Here is a 16,243-nt window from a genome sequence, read left to right as displayed (position 1 = left end):
GAATCCCATACTAAATCACACATAGTTTATCACCTTCAGAGATTCTCCTGAAAAGCCAACACACAGGTTATGTCAACTCCCAAAATCCTGGAACTAGTTGTATAAACTGTGACACACCAGAGAAACAGGAGCCAAGACAATGCTTTTACTTGCATTATTTGGTTATGCACTACACAGTCTACATGCAGGAACCTCACAGATTTTCTACAAACGATTTTGCAGAATGGATAATCTTAACTGTGTAGAACTTTTTGACAGTCTCATACCTTTTAGTGTTTTGTCACAGCCTCACTCACAGTTCAAAGACAAATGCATCTTACCTTTGGTTGAGTGGGTCAAGATCTGAGTTTACAAAAAAGGAGAAAGGAGAAAGTAAACTGGTATCTTACCTCCTCAATCTTAAGACAGTGAAATTTTCTTGGATTTAGTAGGAGAGGCACAGTCAGCAATTTGAAAAGCATAGCATGATGCCAGAAAAGTACAATGCATGGCTAATGCCAGAAAACGATACTAGTTGTGATTACCTGGGGTGCTGTCATCTCATTGCAGAGTAGTACGATTATGGAGTCTTTTTATACTCTCAGCCCATTCCCCTACACACATTCTTCATATTACCCCTGTTCTCTAACAGACATTATTTAAGTATTTGATACACTTCTGGTGTGTGAAAATTCCCTTTTCCTTGCCTCTCTTCCTGTCCCTTCATCTGTCCCTTCTTGCTTCCCTTGCTAGTTTTTCATTGGTCCTTCTAAGACCTGGTAAAAGTGCTAGGTTCAAGGTTTGTTTTCTTTGAACATAAAACCAATAATGTTCACAATTACAAGAAACATAAAAGCATTTGACTGAGCAACAGCTATAGTAGAGACACCATGTTTCCTTTCATATTAACACACCAGCAGTGAACTCCACTAGGAAATAAAATTGTACACTGATAGACTATATGTATGGGAAGTGAGGATGTGTGTATGGATATATACGTAGAGGTATATAAACACTTTCACTTTTTTTTTGTGGTACTGGGGATCAAACTCATTACCTTACACTTGCCAAGCAGGCACTTATGCCACTGAGCTAAATCCTCAGCAACTCCTTTGCTTCTAAGTCTGTTTAATATTTCATAGGATGATAAGAAATAGTCTTTTCTGGGAAAATTCACTTATATCTTTTAGACGAATGAATGAGTACAGAGGATATGACGTTATGGATCTTGGGAAAGTCACAGTGACAAGGTAGTAATAGTGGACCACTTCATGAATAGTGTAGTAAAAAACCGACTCCATAAAACCAATAAAGCACTAGAGAGAGTGACCAAAATGAATGTTTTTGCAATTCTGAAATTAATCAAAAAGGATTTGCTCAAGAAAATTGGTGGACTCTGTAAAAAGAATGAGCTTTGTAACACTGTAACTTACCCTTTGCAATCTCCATTTCCCCATCTCTATAGTAGCCTTGAAAACCAACAGTTGGACAACTTCAGTGGTTGTGATAATTAGTAGTCCCTGGGAGACAAGTGGGTTAAATTCCTCTGAAAGCCCAATTTTCAGAAAATTGTCACTTTGTCAGGTAATTCCTTGGGAATAGCTACTTATATGATTCATGTTTATTTGATTTGTCTCAGAACTTGCCCCAAATAAAAAGCCTTATGATTTAATAGATTTCTTTGAAAGCAGAGAAAAATTCAGCAGAAGGCACAAAAAGTTGAGAGAGGCTTGGAGCAAAATGCTGGAATATCACTCTTCAGTGACCATTCTTCTGAAATGAGAAAAGGTGATAAACTAATGGTAATAAGATTTATTTTTATAGTGAAATTAGATTGTCATATTTGCTCAATTCTGTAAATATTCTTAAAAAACAGATCAACCACGGATTTAAAATAGTGATTTATGATGAATGAATTATACTATGATAAAAATTTGTAAGTAGGGCTAATACTTTCTACTTTATAGAACTATCAAGAGAGTAAACTTAAGTCATATGAAATCTTTTGGAAGATTAAACATCCAAATATTTGCTGTAATTGGAGATACATTTTGCCTGGCTCTCCAATTTACTTTCCTTGGGTTAGATGTAATATACCTGTTTTCATTTAAAAATGAAGGGTCCTCTAAAAGACTTGTGTATTGAAGGTTTTATTTCCAGTACAGCAATGCATATAGGTGGGACCTGTTTTGATAATGAAGGCTTTTATCTGAAAAAGCTATTGGGTGGTAGGTCCAACATGTAGAAATGGGTCATTGGAGGCAGGCTTTTGAGCAGCACATCCTGTCCCCTTCTCTTACTCTCTCCTTCTCTTCCTTGCTCTCCCTTCTTCCTGAACCGAGGCTATCAGTCATCCCATAAATTACTTTTTAAAGTTAAATCCAATAGATAGCCAGTATCTACATAATTGTCTTCAAAAATCTATTGTTATAGAAAAGGTTTTAAGAGTCTCTAAATCTGCATGTTACTACATTTTTCTGCTACACATACAACAGTATTTGTCAGAACTTTCATATTGACCATAAAAATTTTATGAATACCATTAGAAAATACTGATACAGAAAGGTGAACTAATCAAGATCATGCTGTTATATATGAATCATTAGAAAGACAGCATGAGTGATAAAAAGATATAAGAAGTAATCAGGCAAAAGTATGGTAGAATAGAAGCTGGTATCAAATAACAGTCTCCCTGGAATTGAGACATCCAGAAAACAACAGTTTGTTGAAGACAAGTAATAGAAGAGTTCCCGAAATCAAGAAAGATATAGCAGAAAAGCTAGAAATTTCAGAGAAACTGAAGAAACTGAAGACAATACAGAAAAAGTAAGAAATATGAAACAATAACCCTAAGTCTTGGGGAGAGGGTTCTGGAGGACATAGTGATCCAACCATCTGTAGTGAGAAACCAGGTCAGTGAACTGTTTTCTAAGAGGGCTGGGTCTGAAAGTCGGGGTGAACTCCAGTGTACTGATGGACTTCCCTTGTTGCCTACTTCCAGGACACAATTCAGTGGTCCATTTGCTTTCCTAATCTACAAATGTAATCAGGAATATGCCTCATCTTAGATATTTATAATATCCTAGGCAATGTGCATAGAGGCGTCTCCAGAGCAACCAAGGTACCTCAAAAGCCCACAGTTCACAAAGCTAGATGGAGATAGCAGTGGCTTAGGATGTACAGGAATGAATAAACACTAAAAGCTGCTGGAGTGAATACAGGCCTGAGGCAGATATCACATCATGGTCTGTCACCCCTCTGGGGGAAAGGTGGGCAGGACTCAGCATTCACATGTCAAAAAGTGGATGTGTAAACATAATAGGTGCTAGTTGTGACTCACTGTCCCTATCTGGTGAATTCCAATACTACACATCCTGGAACGAAACTTAAACGCTTCAATGCAGAACAATTTTTTGGACTCCTTTCTCTTTGTTTTTTTTTGGGGGGGGGTTCTTTTCTTTCATTTGTGCTTTGTTTTGTTTAAAATTTTTTCATTTATTTCTCTGGTTTATTTTTCTATTATTTTGACATAATTCTCTTTCCTCTATTTTTCTCTTGAACTTTTATATCACCTTTTCTCTTCCTTATCATCTTCCTTTTATCTTCTTTTCAAATTTTGCTTCTTTCTTTTCTTTCCCTAATCTATTTATTATTATCACTACTAAAGTTTATTAACTTTTAGCTATTTAGCTTACCATTTTATCAGTGTTGATTTCATTGTTAATGGTAGCATAGTTGCTTTTAGTAGATATTTACCGTATGTCTATATTATTATTGCATATCTCTTTTCTAATGATAAGGGTAGAATTATTATTGCTATTATTGCTCCTGTATGTCAATATCTGGTTTGTCTTTGACTCTTAATATTATTTCTTTTCTATTGTTAATAGTGGCATACTTATTGATAATTGGTTTTTATTTATACCAATATCTAGTTTTTCTTTGCATCATCACTAACACTAAGGTTTTTCTTCTCTAACTGGTGTTGGGGATCAAGCACCAGAAGAAGGTAGATTACTAAGACGACCTTCAAATATTGTGCTGAGTAGGCTGAAAAGGGGTATGAACACCAAAACATTACCAAATTCAAGTACACATCTCAGACAGAATGTGAATAACAAGGGCTCATAGTATTGACAGTTTTTTCCTAACTGATCTTCAACAAGCAGCATAAAAAACAACAGAAATATGAGAAAGCGAGGCAACAAGATGTTTCCAAAAATTCTTAGCTTTATAAAAGCCAATCTCATCAGCGCTGAGGTAGAGAAAGTTACAGGCAAGGAACTAAGAAAAAAAATGATCAAACCGTTTGATTATGTCAAAGTGGGAACATATAAGCAAATTCATAAGATGTTTAGTGTGCTTCAAGAGGATTTAAATAAACACATTAATGAGTGAATGAATAAAATGTTCTGCAAACAAATACACAATGAGCTAACTGAATTAAATAATATAAAATAATAATGATCTTTTGGGAAAGAATTAGAAATTATACAAAGATTAGGCAGAAAATCAAGAGTGAAAAACTCAATAGAAAGCATAGATAGCTGATTTAACCAATGTGGGGACAAAGTTTCAGAACTTAAAAACATTTATTTAATAAATGTTCTAAAGTGATACACTAAAAACAAGTAAGACATCATATATCCAACAGCTGCTACATGACTCAGAAAAAAATGAGAATATAGGAATGAAAGAAAAATTAGGTGATGACTGAAAAGGAGCAAAAATATTTAGTGAAATCCTAACAGAAAAGTTTCAAATATCACTAAGGAAGTCAATATTCAAGTACAAGAGGCATGGCAGTGCCTCAAAAAGCTACAACCAGAAAGGAATCTCTCCATAACACATCATAATCAAAATCCCAGAAATTCAACAAAAATAAGACTAAAATATATTAGATTAAAAACAACAAGTAATTTTTGAAGTCAAACAAGCCTATCAAAATAACAATGGACTTTCTCACATAACTCTTTAAAGACCAGTGGAACTTGGAGTGAAGGTTTTTAAGCATGAAAACAAAACAACTAAAGCTCAGACTTCTGCACCTTGAAAAATTAGCCTTCAAAACTGACAGAGAAGACTTTCCACGAAAACCAACCCCTAAAGAAATACATCTCCACTAAGAAAGCATAACAAAACAATCATAAGGGGATGTTAGAGAAAGGGAGGTAACCAGCACCAAGGAGCACAAAGAAAAGTATATATCTAACTGCAAAAGTAGCTAAACAAAAGAAAAAAAAAATATAAAGGGAGTAGAACTACAAAAGTAACACAATGAGAGGATTCAGTGAATACCTTACAATTATTTAAATTCCCAGTGTCAGTGGTTTTAACCCTCCAATCAAAAGACACAGAGTGATAGATTCCATCAAAAAACAATGATATGTTCCCTATAAGAAACACATCTCATCCAAAAAAGAATTACATAGGCTGACAAAGGATGAAAAGCAGAATAAAACTAGAAAGTAAGAGCAAAAGAAACCACAGAAACTCTGCAAACATATGGAGGTTAAGTATCATTGAATAATCAGTAAATCATAGAATAAAAAAGAATTTTTAAAGTGTCTAGAATCAAATAATAAAGAAAATACAAAATAGAACACAGAGTCCTAAGAGTGAAGTTTACAGCTACAGCTGTATACATTAAAATAGTGCTATATGAAATAAACAACCTAATGAAACATCTCAAGGTTCTCCAAAAATAAGAAAAATCCAAATTCAAAACTAGTAGAAGGAAAGAATGTCAAAGTAGACATTGATGACACTGAGATTAAAAAATGCAACACAGAAGATCAGTAAAATAAAGAGGTTCTTAAAAGGATTAACAAGATTGACAAACCCTCAGTCAAACTTACTAAAAGGGAAGAAAGCACATCAAAGCATTTACAAATAGAAAATGGCAAAATCACAGTGGACACAATTGAAATCTAAAGGACTGTAAGAAACTAAGTTGGAGAACCTAAAAGAATTGGAAAATTCCCTAGACAACTTGAATTACCCAAATTTAACCCAGTCGATATAAAAAACTCTAAACATACCAACATGAGGCAATGAAACTGAGGCACTAATACAAACCTTATTAACTAAGAAAAGTCCAGAATATGATGAATTCACCACAGAATTGTATCAGAACTTTAGGGAAGATCAAATGCCAAAATTTCCCCCAAACTCTTTCATGAAAATTAAAGGAAAGAAGCACTGCCAAACTCATTCCTGGAGACTAGCATTAACCTGATATCAAAATCAGATAAGGAGTTGACAAAACTAATCCTTTATGAATACAGGGGCAAAAATCCTCAATAAGACACTGGCAAACAAAATGTAGCAAATGTAACAGGTCATATATCATGCCAAATTTGCATCATCCCAGGGATGTAAGGATGGCTCAACATACATAAATCAATAGATATAATACATCATAAATATAGGACAAAATCACATTATCATTTCAATAGACAGATTAAGCCTTTGAAAAAATCTAAAATCTATTCACAATTTTAAAAACCTGACAAAATAGGTATAGGATGATGTTACCTTAAGCTGCTAAAAGTCATTTATGACAAACCCACTGTCAACATAATACTATATGGAGGAAATCTGAAAGTATTTCCACTAGAATCAGGAAGAAGACAAGGGTATGTACACTCTGTACTCCTATTCAATATGTTACTTGAAACTTTAGTCAGTAAAATCAGGCACGATAAAGAAATAAAAGGAGTTTGAATAAGAAAGAAAGAAGTCAAATTATCCTTACTTGTACATGACATGATCTTTACATAGAAGACCCAAAACTCCAGCAAAGACTCTTAGAACAAATGAAGAAATTCAGCAAAGTACCAGGATACAAAATCAAGACAAAATATTTTTCCTAAACACCAGCAGTGAGCTCACCCAGAAAGCTATCATGAAAATAATCATATTCATAAAACCCTAAACGTAAGTGAACATTTGGAATTAACCTAACCAAGTAGGTGAAAGAGCACTATAACAGAAGCTATAACAGTGAACAAGAATTTGAAGAGGACCTCAGGCATAGGTACAGGCAAGGACTTTGTGACCAGAAACCCAACTGGACAAGAAATAACAAAAATCATCACATGGAATTATATCAAATACAAAAAATTCACACAGCTAAGGAAACAACTGACAGAACAAAGAAATAACTTACAAGATGAAAATAAATTTTTGCTAGCTAATTCTGTGATAGAAGACTAATATCTGGAAAAAATTTTTTAAAAAGTTGGATTGCTATAAATAAAAGGCCCAATCAAAATGTGGACAATTGAAATGAATTGACACTTCTCAAAAGAAGTAGCACAAATAGCTAATAGATATGTAAATGTGTTCAGTGTGCTTGTCATTAGAAAATGCAAATCAAACAATGCTGAAATTTTATCTTACTCCAGAAAGAATAGCTGTAACAAAGAATTTTTAAAATGCTGCTAAGGGGTGGGGATTTATCTCAGTGGCATGAGCACCTGCCTGGCAAGCACGAGGTCACATGTTCAATATCTGATTCAATAAAAAAATGCAGTTAAGATTGTGAGGATGAAGGAATACCTCTTACATTGTTGGTGGGAATGTAAACTAGTACAACCATTATGGAAATCAGTACTGAGATTTCTCAAAAAACTAAAACCAAAAATTCCATTTGACTCAGCTATACCTCTTTGAGGTATTTTCCTACAAGAGTTAAAGATACCATATGACAGTGATACATGCATAACCTTGTTTACATGCACAACTCATAATAGGTAAATGTTAGAGGCACCATATATAACCACCATCAGATGAATGGATAAAAAGTGTGCTGTATATACATAGTGGAGTATTATTCAGCTGTAAAGAAGGATAAATTTGAGTCAGGTATAGGAAAATGAATGTACATGTGTCCATAATGCTAAATAAAATAAATCAAACACAGATATATATATATATATATATATATATATATGGTTTATATATATGTATATAGTATGTTTTTTCTGATTATAAACAGAACATATTAATACTTTAAAAAATAAAAGAAACATAAATGTTAGAATCTGTTGATAGGGGACATAGAAGGGTAGCTAGAAGAAATAAATTGGATCAAAATGCAATATGTGTATGTACCAATTCCGCATAACAAATATATTTAACGTAGTGATACCTGAATTTACAAACTTGATTCTTACCAATATTCTGGTCACAAACTGAATTGGGTGAGAACCAAATCAAATTAAATGGTTAGATTCAATGCTGATCTTATGGGGAAATTTGACTCAGTTCTCATATACTTTGGTCTGCAATCAAAATTATGGAGTCAATTGACTTCGTGAACAAAGCATTTTATACCAAAAACATATATACAACATAAACATAAAAATAATTTTTAATAAAGAAAAGAAAATCCATAACATTAGCCACAACTAACCATATCCTTCCAGTGATTTCCCTGGGGATTTGCACAAGTCAAGGATTCATGGATAACATATCAAGTGAGCCCTGTACCTTCCATAAACAGATTAGGTTTCACAGAAATTCAAGGCAGTAAAAAGGAGTCACATTGCAGCCATCATTAAATCCAAAGCAGAGGTCCATGCCTTTCTCAGACATTAAGAACTCTCACCATAGTCCCTCTACACACGTAAACCAGGCAAATTCAGGCCTCACAAACTTTCATATACCCACACACACAAGCCTGCTACCCCCATCTCCAGTCAGGTCTCCTGGCTTTGAGCCATTAAGCAAATTTCATTGTAGAGTTATTAATAAGATTTAAGTGTTACATAAAGAAAATACCCTATAAGATTTGCTCCATAGAAGGTTTAAAGTAACTCCTTCTTGCATAATTGCAATCAATTACATCTCTTTTCACCCTAAAAGTCTGGAGTGGTTGCTCTCAGAGTTCCATACTCATATTTTGTAAGCCTCATTGAAGGCTGCTGTATTTATGCTAGGACAGGAAGGGGTCCTATGTACTTTTCTCACATTCAGAGGCTAAGAAAAAAAGCCTGACATGATAGCTAAAAGGTTTCAGTAATTTGTTTCATATAAAGTTTTCTAGTACATCTGAGATAAGATACAGTAGAAGGCAGCACAAGCACAGAAGTAGGGAGTTGCTAGTGATTTCTAGGAGTTAGAGGGGAAAAAAAGAGATTATAAAATTTAAACCAAGTGCCAGGATATAGCTCAGTGTCATGGTGCCTGCCTGGCAAGCATGAGGTCATAAGTTTGACTCTTGGTACCAATAAATAAATAAAATCTAAAGCCACGTTTACCACCCTAAATAAGAAAATGGATACTAGGAAGACTTCACCTTCCTTAGGTTTTTCCAGGAAATTTTGTAAAGTTTAACATTATGAGCCAAGACTTCAGATAATGTCATTTAAATAACAAAACAAAAACAAGAACAAAAAAACGCACATCTCCAAAAGAGCATTTTTTTTGGTCTTTTTCATTTTTGGGATCGAACTCATGACTGCCTGCGTACAAGGCAGGTGCTTATGCCGCTGAGCTAAATCCCCAGCCCCTCAAAAGAGCATTTTATACCCAGGAATTAAAGGCTCTCAAGGGTGGTGAAATCATAGTTATGCATGCCAGAAGATTGGTATCAAAACAACTTTATAAACTGAATAGCTTGCAAAAGAAGGAAAATGAAGTACCAACACTTGAGGCAAGGAAGAGAACGTACAGATTGAGAGAAAGCTATTTCAGCTTTAACAGTGATATTTATTTCTTTTAAACCATTTTCCAATTTCATGTGAATCCACAGTGAGCTGTACTTTCATTCTCACCTACATGTGCAGGACTGTGCAATCATACCCTCATGTTCTTTGTACAAAATACTTCCATTTGCCTCAACAAGAAGAATACTCATGGCAACATACTTATAAGGGACACAGGAAGGCTGAGGGATACTCTGGTTCACCAGCTCATTAATAAGGTTCTGGATGATGGCATGATTGGGGGAATTGAGACCGTAGTGTAGTACTCGAGGGCAAGTTCCCTTACAGTAATTTGGGGTATAATGGTGGGGAGCAATGACCCAATGATCCCAGCCCAACTGACGGAAGCTGACTGTGTAAGGGTGGAGGGAACACTGGTTATTTTCAGACTTATCCAGTTCCCAGGAGGAGGCAGAAAGCTCAGATGCAACACTGTCTATCTGCCGAGCTTTCCTCAAGAGAAAAGATTCCCCTTTTATAAACTTCTCCAGGCCACTAGGAACAAGTTCAGCCTTCTGAGCAGTTTTATGAGTATCATTAAGATGAAGTAGCAAGAAGGCAACATCCACGGACAAAATGCCATGCCAGCGGAACTCAAGAACCTTGCTACTGTTTTGCTGCTGACACATAAAACGGAGCCGTAGGACCCTCTGTCCCTTGAGATTCCAGAGCCTCTGCTGAATGTGTTGGGTGATATCCATTTCTGTCCAGGTTTCAGACATCAGGGATGGCTGTGAGGAATCTCTTCCTGAAGAGTTGTTATTTGGGATTTTGGGGACCCATGGCTCCACATGGCAGGAGAGGCTGAAGGGAGCTAGGTAGAGTTGATGGCGGTAAACCACAGTGGCTCTCACTAGTTGGTAAGCTACCCGGTTACGTCCTAGTAGAAAGTTCAGGGTCCATATATGCCAGGAACCTTCATAAGAGAGCAAAGGGCAAGGATTAGCTTCTTTACCTCCTAGCCTGTATAGCCCTCATAAAATTGTCCATATAGACTGACAGATGTCCTCAGTCGGAAAATTAACCCAAGAAAATTATAGTGCCTATAGTTTGAGTGTTTGGTAACATAATGGGGTCTTCATGTTTATAAACTCTTTAATCCTCAATGGCCTGGAATATTTTTTATCCCCATTTTGCCAACAAGAAAATTGAGGCTCACAGAAACTTACAAGGGACACAGAGCCAAAGGCTGAGAATATGTCTCAGTGGAAGAGCACTTTCCTAGTAGCATTGTTCTAAATCCCCAGAATCACAAATCAAAAAACATAAAGGACACACAGTTATTATGTGGTAAAAAAAAAATCAAGATTTGAACCCAAGTCTGTTTCCATCAAGGAAATGTGTTTTCACTTTGAGTTCACTCACAGGGCTATATTCGAAGGTTAAAAACTCAAATACACAAGTATACATTATATTCCATTCATGGAATATATTATTGACTACTCAGATATTTCTCATTTAATGACCTATTTAATGACTGTTCAGCTTTATGACAGAGGCACACTTTAGACTTAGGACTCATTTTTATTTCAGTTCTATAGATTTTGTTTACAGAGCCTCAATGCCCTTCTTGTATAGTATACTTTGTTTATATAATACTGTAATTTTTGCTGATTGTACTGTATAATACTGTACTATAGTTTTACGTTGTTACACATTTCAGTATTTTCAAAATAAAAGCAAAGTTTGAGTTTCCTTTGACTGCTTCTTTGTTCTCAATATTGTACATACTATATACAGTTCCTCACTTGGCAACCAATTCATTTAACAACCTAGTTGCTGAAACTAAACTGTCATTAAATGAAGAATGTCTGTATTATATAACCAATTAAGAGAGTTGTTGAGCCATATATGAGTTAAAGTCATTATGTCACATCATTATACAGGGGAAGCTTTGGGACAACAAAACAATATAGGGTGCTATGCCTATCATCATGTCAAATCTAGGGCTAAGACACCCAAAATAATTTATCTATAACGGCTATTTTTGCCATTTCTACATTCTAGCAGCTTAAAGAATTGCTTCTTGAATACCTTTACCTCCTTTGGCTATTTCTCTCTTTATCTTTCACTTTCTCTCATTTTCTGTTCCTTGCTGGGATTGGTTCACCATTTACTCCATTAATTTTACTACCACTTACCTAAACATTATTTTAACAAGTCCTTGATCACATAAATACTGTATTTTGTTTTCAGAGAAGCCTAATGAAAACTGCATATCCCTTATTAATTAATAGAGTTATTTTAAACTCTAGTACTGACATCCACTGTCCAAAGCTCTGACCTTCTACCTCTACCTCAGGCAAAGGTAAAGAACAGAGATTACAAAACCAGCTACCAATAGAAAAAAGCCTTTGCTCAACCTTAAAGGTTTTTCTCCAGGTAATCCACAGGCCTGAACTTTTTAAGCAGCGCGGGTACTTTAGACTTAGTTTTTATGTATTGATGTTCCAGAATATTTTTAAATATTCACATTCCATTTATACCCTCATGTTTGGGACACCAACCACCAATTACATGAAGTCCAAGCCAGGCTTCTATTTGTTTTCTCAAGTTATCCCACAATCCCATCTAACAAGATTTTTTTCCAAGAACTTACCCATATATCTGTTCCCCTCTCCCTGGAAAGGAACCCAGCTTAAACTTCCAGCAGGCTTTCTGGTGTGGAAATGTCCTTTCAGACCTGGACATCATTTGTTTCCAGACACAGGGTGGGATTGGTAAGCATCAGAGTAAGAAAGGTCTACTTAGGTCTTTTCAAGTAAAGGGATTATTCATACATTCTGCTTGATTGAACCGGTCATCTTCTGGGTCTTTTACAGAGTCCCCAGATGTCAGAATGTTTCTAAGTCACCCCAGAATACTTGCCAAATTCTAGGCAACTTCCTTTTTAACCTGTTATCTTCTGTAGAAATCTGATTCTCCCAGCTGTCTGCTGCACTTATGAACGAAATCCAGATCCCTTGAGCCTAGAAGTCCCTGCTTCTCATAACCTCATATTTTGCCATGCCCACAACATTTACTTAGCTCCTGTCACACTGATACTTGACAAGTTTGTTTCACAGTGTGAACCCACAGCATGTGTGCTGCAGCCAGCTGCTTACTATTGAAATCTTTAAAAGGTTTTCCATCACTGCTCCAAGGCTTTGCATATTTTCGTTCCATTTAAACGAAATTTTTCTCTACTTTCTTATGCCTAGCTTCTTAGTTTGTACATCTCAGCTAAAATGTCACCTTTGCCAAAATACCTTCACTTATAACTCTATAGAAAGAGTAGGACAGTACCACTATTCTACAACACAACAATCTTATTTCATTATTTTATTACTACTTACTATAATTTGCAATGATTTAACTATATTGGCTTATCTATTTCCCATGTAAGAACATATGTTCCATGACAGTAAGGGTTTTATCTGTGTTAATCATGTCTATTTACCTAACACTCACTAGGTGCTGAATAAATATTCATTTAATAAATCTCCATCCACACCAAGCTATTTTCTCTTTCCTAAGTCAAACATACTTCTCTACCTGTATGCATATTCACCTTTCTACTTCTCCAAGTTCAAGCTCAAATGTTGCCTCCTATATGAGGCTCTTTAATATTCACCCTACTTCCCTTTTTTGCTCCACACAGTAAGCTGTTTCTTCTTTGGTATCCTTGGAGTCTTGTTGCTTAACTTCTTCAGATCATTCTAAATACCATAACATCATTATGTGATTGTCTACCCATTCTTCTACACTTCCACTCTGAAGTGCCTACTGCTCAATTAAAATCTGTTGGGTATTCCACAGAGTAAGGCAATTAAACGCATAGGTTCTGGGGCCTGAGAGCATAGGTTTGACACCCAGCTTTATCAGTTACTAGCCAGGTAACACTGATGAAGTTGTTCTGAGCCTTGAGTTCCTCACATATAAAATAGTTATATTAATCCTACTTACTATATCTAGTAGTCACAAGTATTAAAGGCAATAATATTTGAAAAAATGTGTTGTAAAATGCCTGGGACAATGTACACTCACAGCAAAGGTATCTAGGTAAATTTTGGTGTTTTTTCTATGGTCATCAGAGATTAGAGAAATCCCCAGATTGATCTCATGAAGAACTCCAGAGTTTCTTCAAATTGATGGCCTTCTACACTCTGTAGAGAGACCTACACTTCAGGAGCTGGTATCTTGGAACAGTTTAATGCAGGTTTTCAAAAATGAAATCAAACACCAATGAAGACAAGGAAAATTCCAAAGCACATTTAGAGCCAATATTCCAAAATAGCAACATAGTCTACATAGGAAAATTGCTTAATGGACAAGGATATTAGAATATTGTATTTAAAACCTGAGAAGTTAGACAGATAGTCTTGAGCTCAAACAGTATCTCTGTACCAACTGTTTGTGTGAAATTTGCAAGCTGTTAAATCTATTTTAGTTTTTCTACCTTTAAAATCAAAGTAATTGCTATGACAACAAATGGTAGTCTGCTCTCTTAAAGATTAAGTACAATAACATGTTCATACAGTCATGTATATAGATCCTCAAATATTAGCTCATTTCTGTTCTTTCTGAGACTTTATGCATTTTCCCAGGCTCAGCCTCTAAGAGAAAATAACCTCATATAGAAACCACCCAAGAATGCAGCTGGATGTTTCTCAAATACAATTTTTAGAGTTATAAGAATCAGATTTCTATGAAAGATGGGGGAAGTTCATATTCCTTATTTGCCTTGGGGCTTGAAACACTCCTCACTAAGCCCCAGTGCAATCTAGTTCTAAATTGGGGGCCCTAAAAAGGACTATACCAGCTTTCCCCAAACTAGGAACCCTTTGATTCCATGCCTGAGGAAGCAATCCACCCGCAAACAATAAGGGCTGATTGTATTCCTTGTCTTCTGCAGATTTCTCCACTTCTCCCAGCTCCCCAGTATGGGGACCCAAGAACTCACCTCTAAGATGCCTTGCTATATTGGCTGAGGGCATCACCAGCCTCACCATAGTGGCCCCAACTGTACGGTTTTTCCTAGGGTGCCCATCCGAGTCAGCTGAACGCTGGTACAACTCCAGCATGTACTGCAGGGGAGGCCTTTGGAGGTCTGGCTTTCTCTGTTCCTTTCCTGGGGTTTCTTCTAGCAGCTTCTCAACAAGGGGCATTACAGGGGTTACATCAGGTGGCAAGTTAGGACTCTCAGCCTGGAAGTTAATAGAGGTCTGTCCCACCTCTGCCATTTGGACTCTGTCTTCCAAATAAAGCATCAGTACAAAAAGAAAGAGGAGTCTAAGATTGCTGTGGATAACCATCTTGAAAGGCTTGATATTCAGCAATAGCTTCCAACCTAAACCCAAAGGATAACAACACTGTGACCCTTCTTTCATGCAGGTATGGAGCTAGGTGATAGCCTAGCTCCACAACCACCAAAGATGGGCCAAGAAAAAAAAGGGGGGTGGGCAGGTCCTATTTTGCTTTCTATGCAAAGATCTCCAAAGCCAAAGCAGGTCTCCAGACTTGGCCTGTTGACCTGAAACAAACAAAAGAGCAGATAAACAAGTAACCATGCCTTCCCCACTCTTCAGGGCAGGGTACATGATGTACTTCAAGAGGCAAAGGTAACTTACAGGAGGTCCACTCCTGAACTTGCTCACTTACCTTAGCCCAGAGGGTGAAATAAATACTTTTGGCCTGCTAATCACTACAGCTTTAAACACATGCCCTTAATCAAGCCTTAAAGGGCCACAGGGCTCTTGCTCCTGTCCCATTTCTATGCCTCTAATGTAGCACTTCCCAAAATACGGTCTGTTGCTAATTTGTAGTGAAACTATCTGGGATGATTGCTAAGAATGCAAATTTTTGGATCTTGACTCAAACACGAACTCACTGGGAGTATCAATTGTTCTAGGAATTTGCTATGAATGCTAAAATGCCAAAGTCAGATTTCAGTGATTGCGGCTGCCTGAGTTTAAATAAGAGGGCTTACCTACCAATGGTTGTCAATCTTGATTGTATTTTAGAATCACCTGAGGAGCTTCCATTATTCTAAATTCCTGGATATCACTCCACAATAATTGTGATGTAAGGGTCTGCAATGTGAGGGGATCAAGATTTGTTTTAAAGTGTAGCTAAGCTTGAAAATTCCAACTTGGAATTGTTTGGATTTTCCATAGAAAGTGATCAATGAGTTTTACTGAAGAAGCCTGAGTCACTGGTAGATGAATCTGTGAGATCTCACCTATCCTAGCTGGTTAATGGGAGACAGCATGGATGAGCCAGTTGCTAAAGGCTGCCCCTGGGCCAGGATTCTGAAGAAACATGGTAGATGTAGACTTGGCTTTTCCTAAGTTTCTTGGGGTTCTGAAAAGAAGTTTGGCAGGTCAAGACCTGGTTAAAGAGATGATGAATTAGGCCTGATTTGTGGGAAGACTTTACTTCATAACAGTAAAATTTATGGACAGGCAACTTTATTGTGGAACAGCAATAGACTTTAGTTGGGAAGTGGTTATTTTTTGTTTATGAAAGATCTTATATTTCTTAACATCAATTCATAGGGAATAGGGCCCAAA

At 36.3% G+C, this 16,243-nt stretch overlaps 2 protein-coding genes across 4 annotated transcripts in view; both read right to left on the bottom strand.

The window, feature by feature from the left end:
• Positions 1-16,243, bottom strand: part of LOC134475429 (synaptonemal complex central element protein 1-like) — a 165,465-nt gene that overhangs the window by 118,347 nt on the left and 30,875 nt on the right. The gene's annotated exons all lie outside the window — the stretch shown is intronic.
• On the bottom strand, positions 8,328-15,572 carry Bmp15 (bone morphogenetic protein 15). Of its 3 annotated transcripts, none has more exons than XM_063245856.1 (4): positions 15,333-15,572; positions 14,635-15,204; positions 12,292-12,375; positions 8,328-10,608 (listed from the first exon to the last, which is right to left on the bottom strand). In XM_063245856.1, the coding sequence occupies exons 2-4, from the start codon at positions 15,059-15,061 to the stop codon at positions 9,758-9,760; spliced, it is 1,362 nt and encodes a 453-aa protein (XP_063101926.1). In that variant the 5' UTR covers positions 15,062-15,204; positions 15,333-15,572; the 3' UTR covers positions 8,328-9,757. The 3 variants fall into 3 exon arrangements, with proteins under 3 accessions (XP_063101926.1, XP_063101927.1, XP_004999997.2); XM_063245857.1 differs by lacking the exon at positions 15,333-15,572 and adding an exon at positions 15,302-15,326; XM_004999940.3 differs by lacking the exon at positions 12,292-12,375 and having other exon boundaries at positions 8,364-10,608; positions 15,333-15,552.

Source organism: Cavia porcellus, unplaced genomic scaffold (assembly GCF_034190915.1).
Source record: "Cavia porcellus strain 051 isolate PalLab524CR breed Dunkin Hartley unplaced genomic scaffold, mCavPor4.1 scaffold_3, whole genome shotgun sequence".
NCBI classification, from domain to species: domain Eukaryota; kingdom Metazoa; phylum Chordata; class Mammalia; order Rodentia; family Caviidae; genus Cavia; species Cavia porcellus.
Note: the sequence above shows the minus strand (reverse complement) of the source record. Positions and strands in the feature narration are given on the sequence as shown.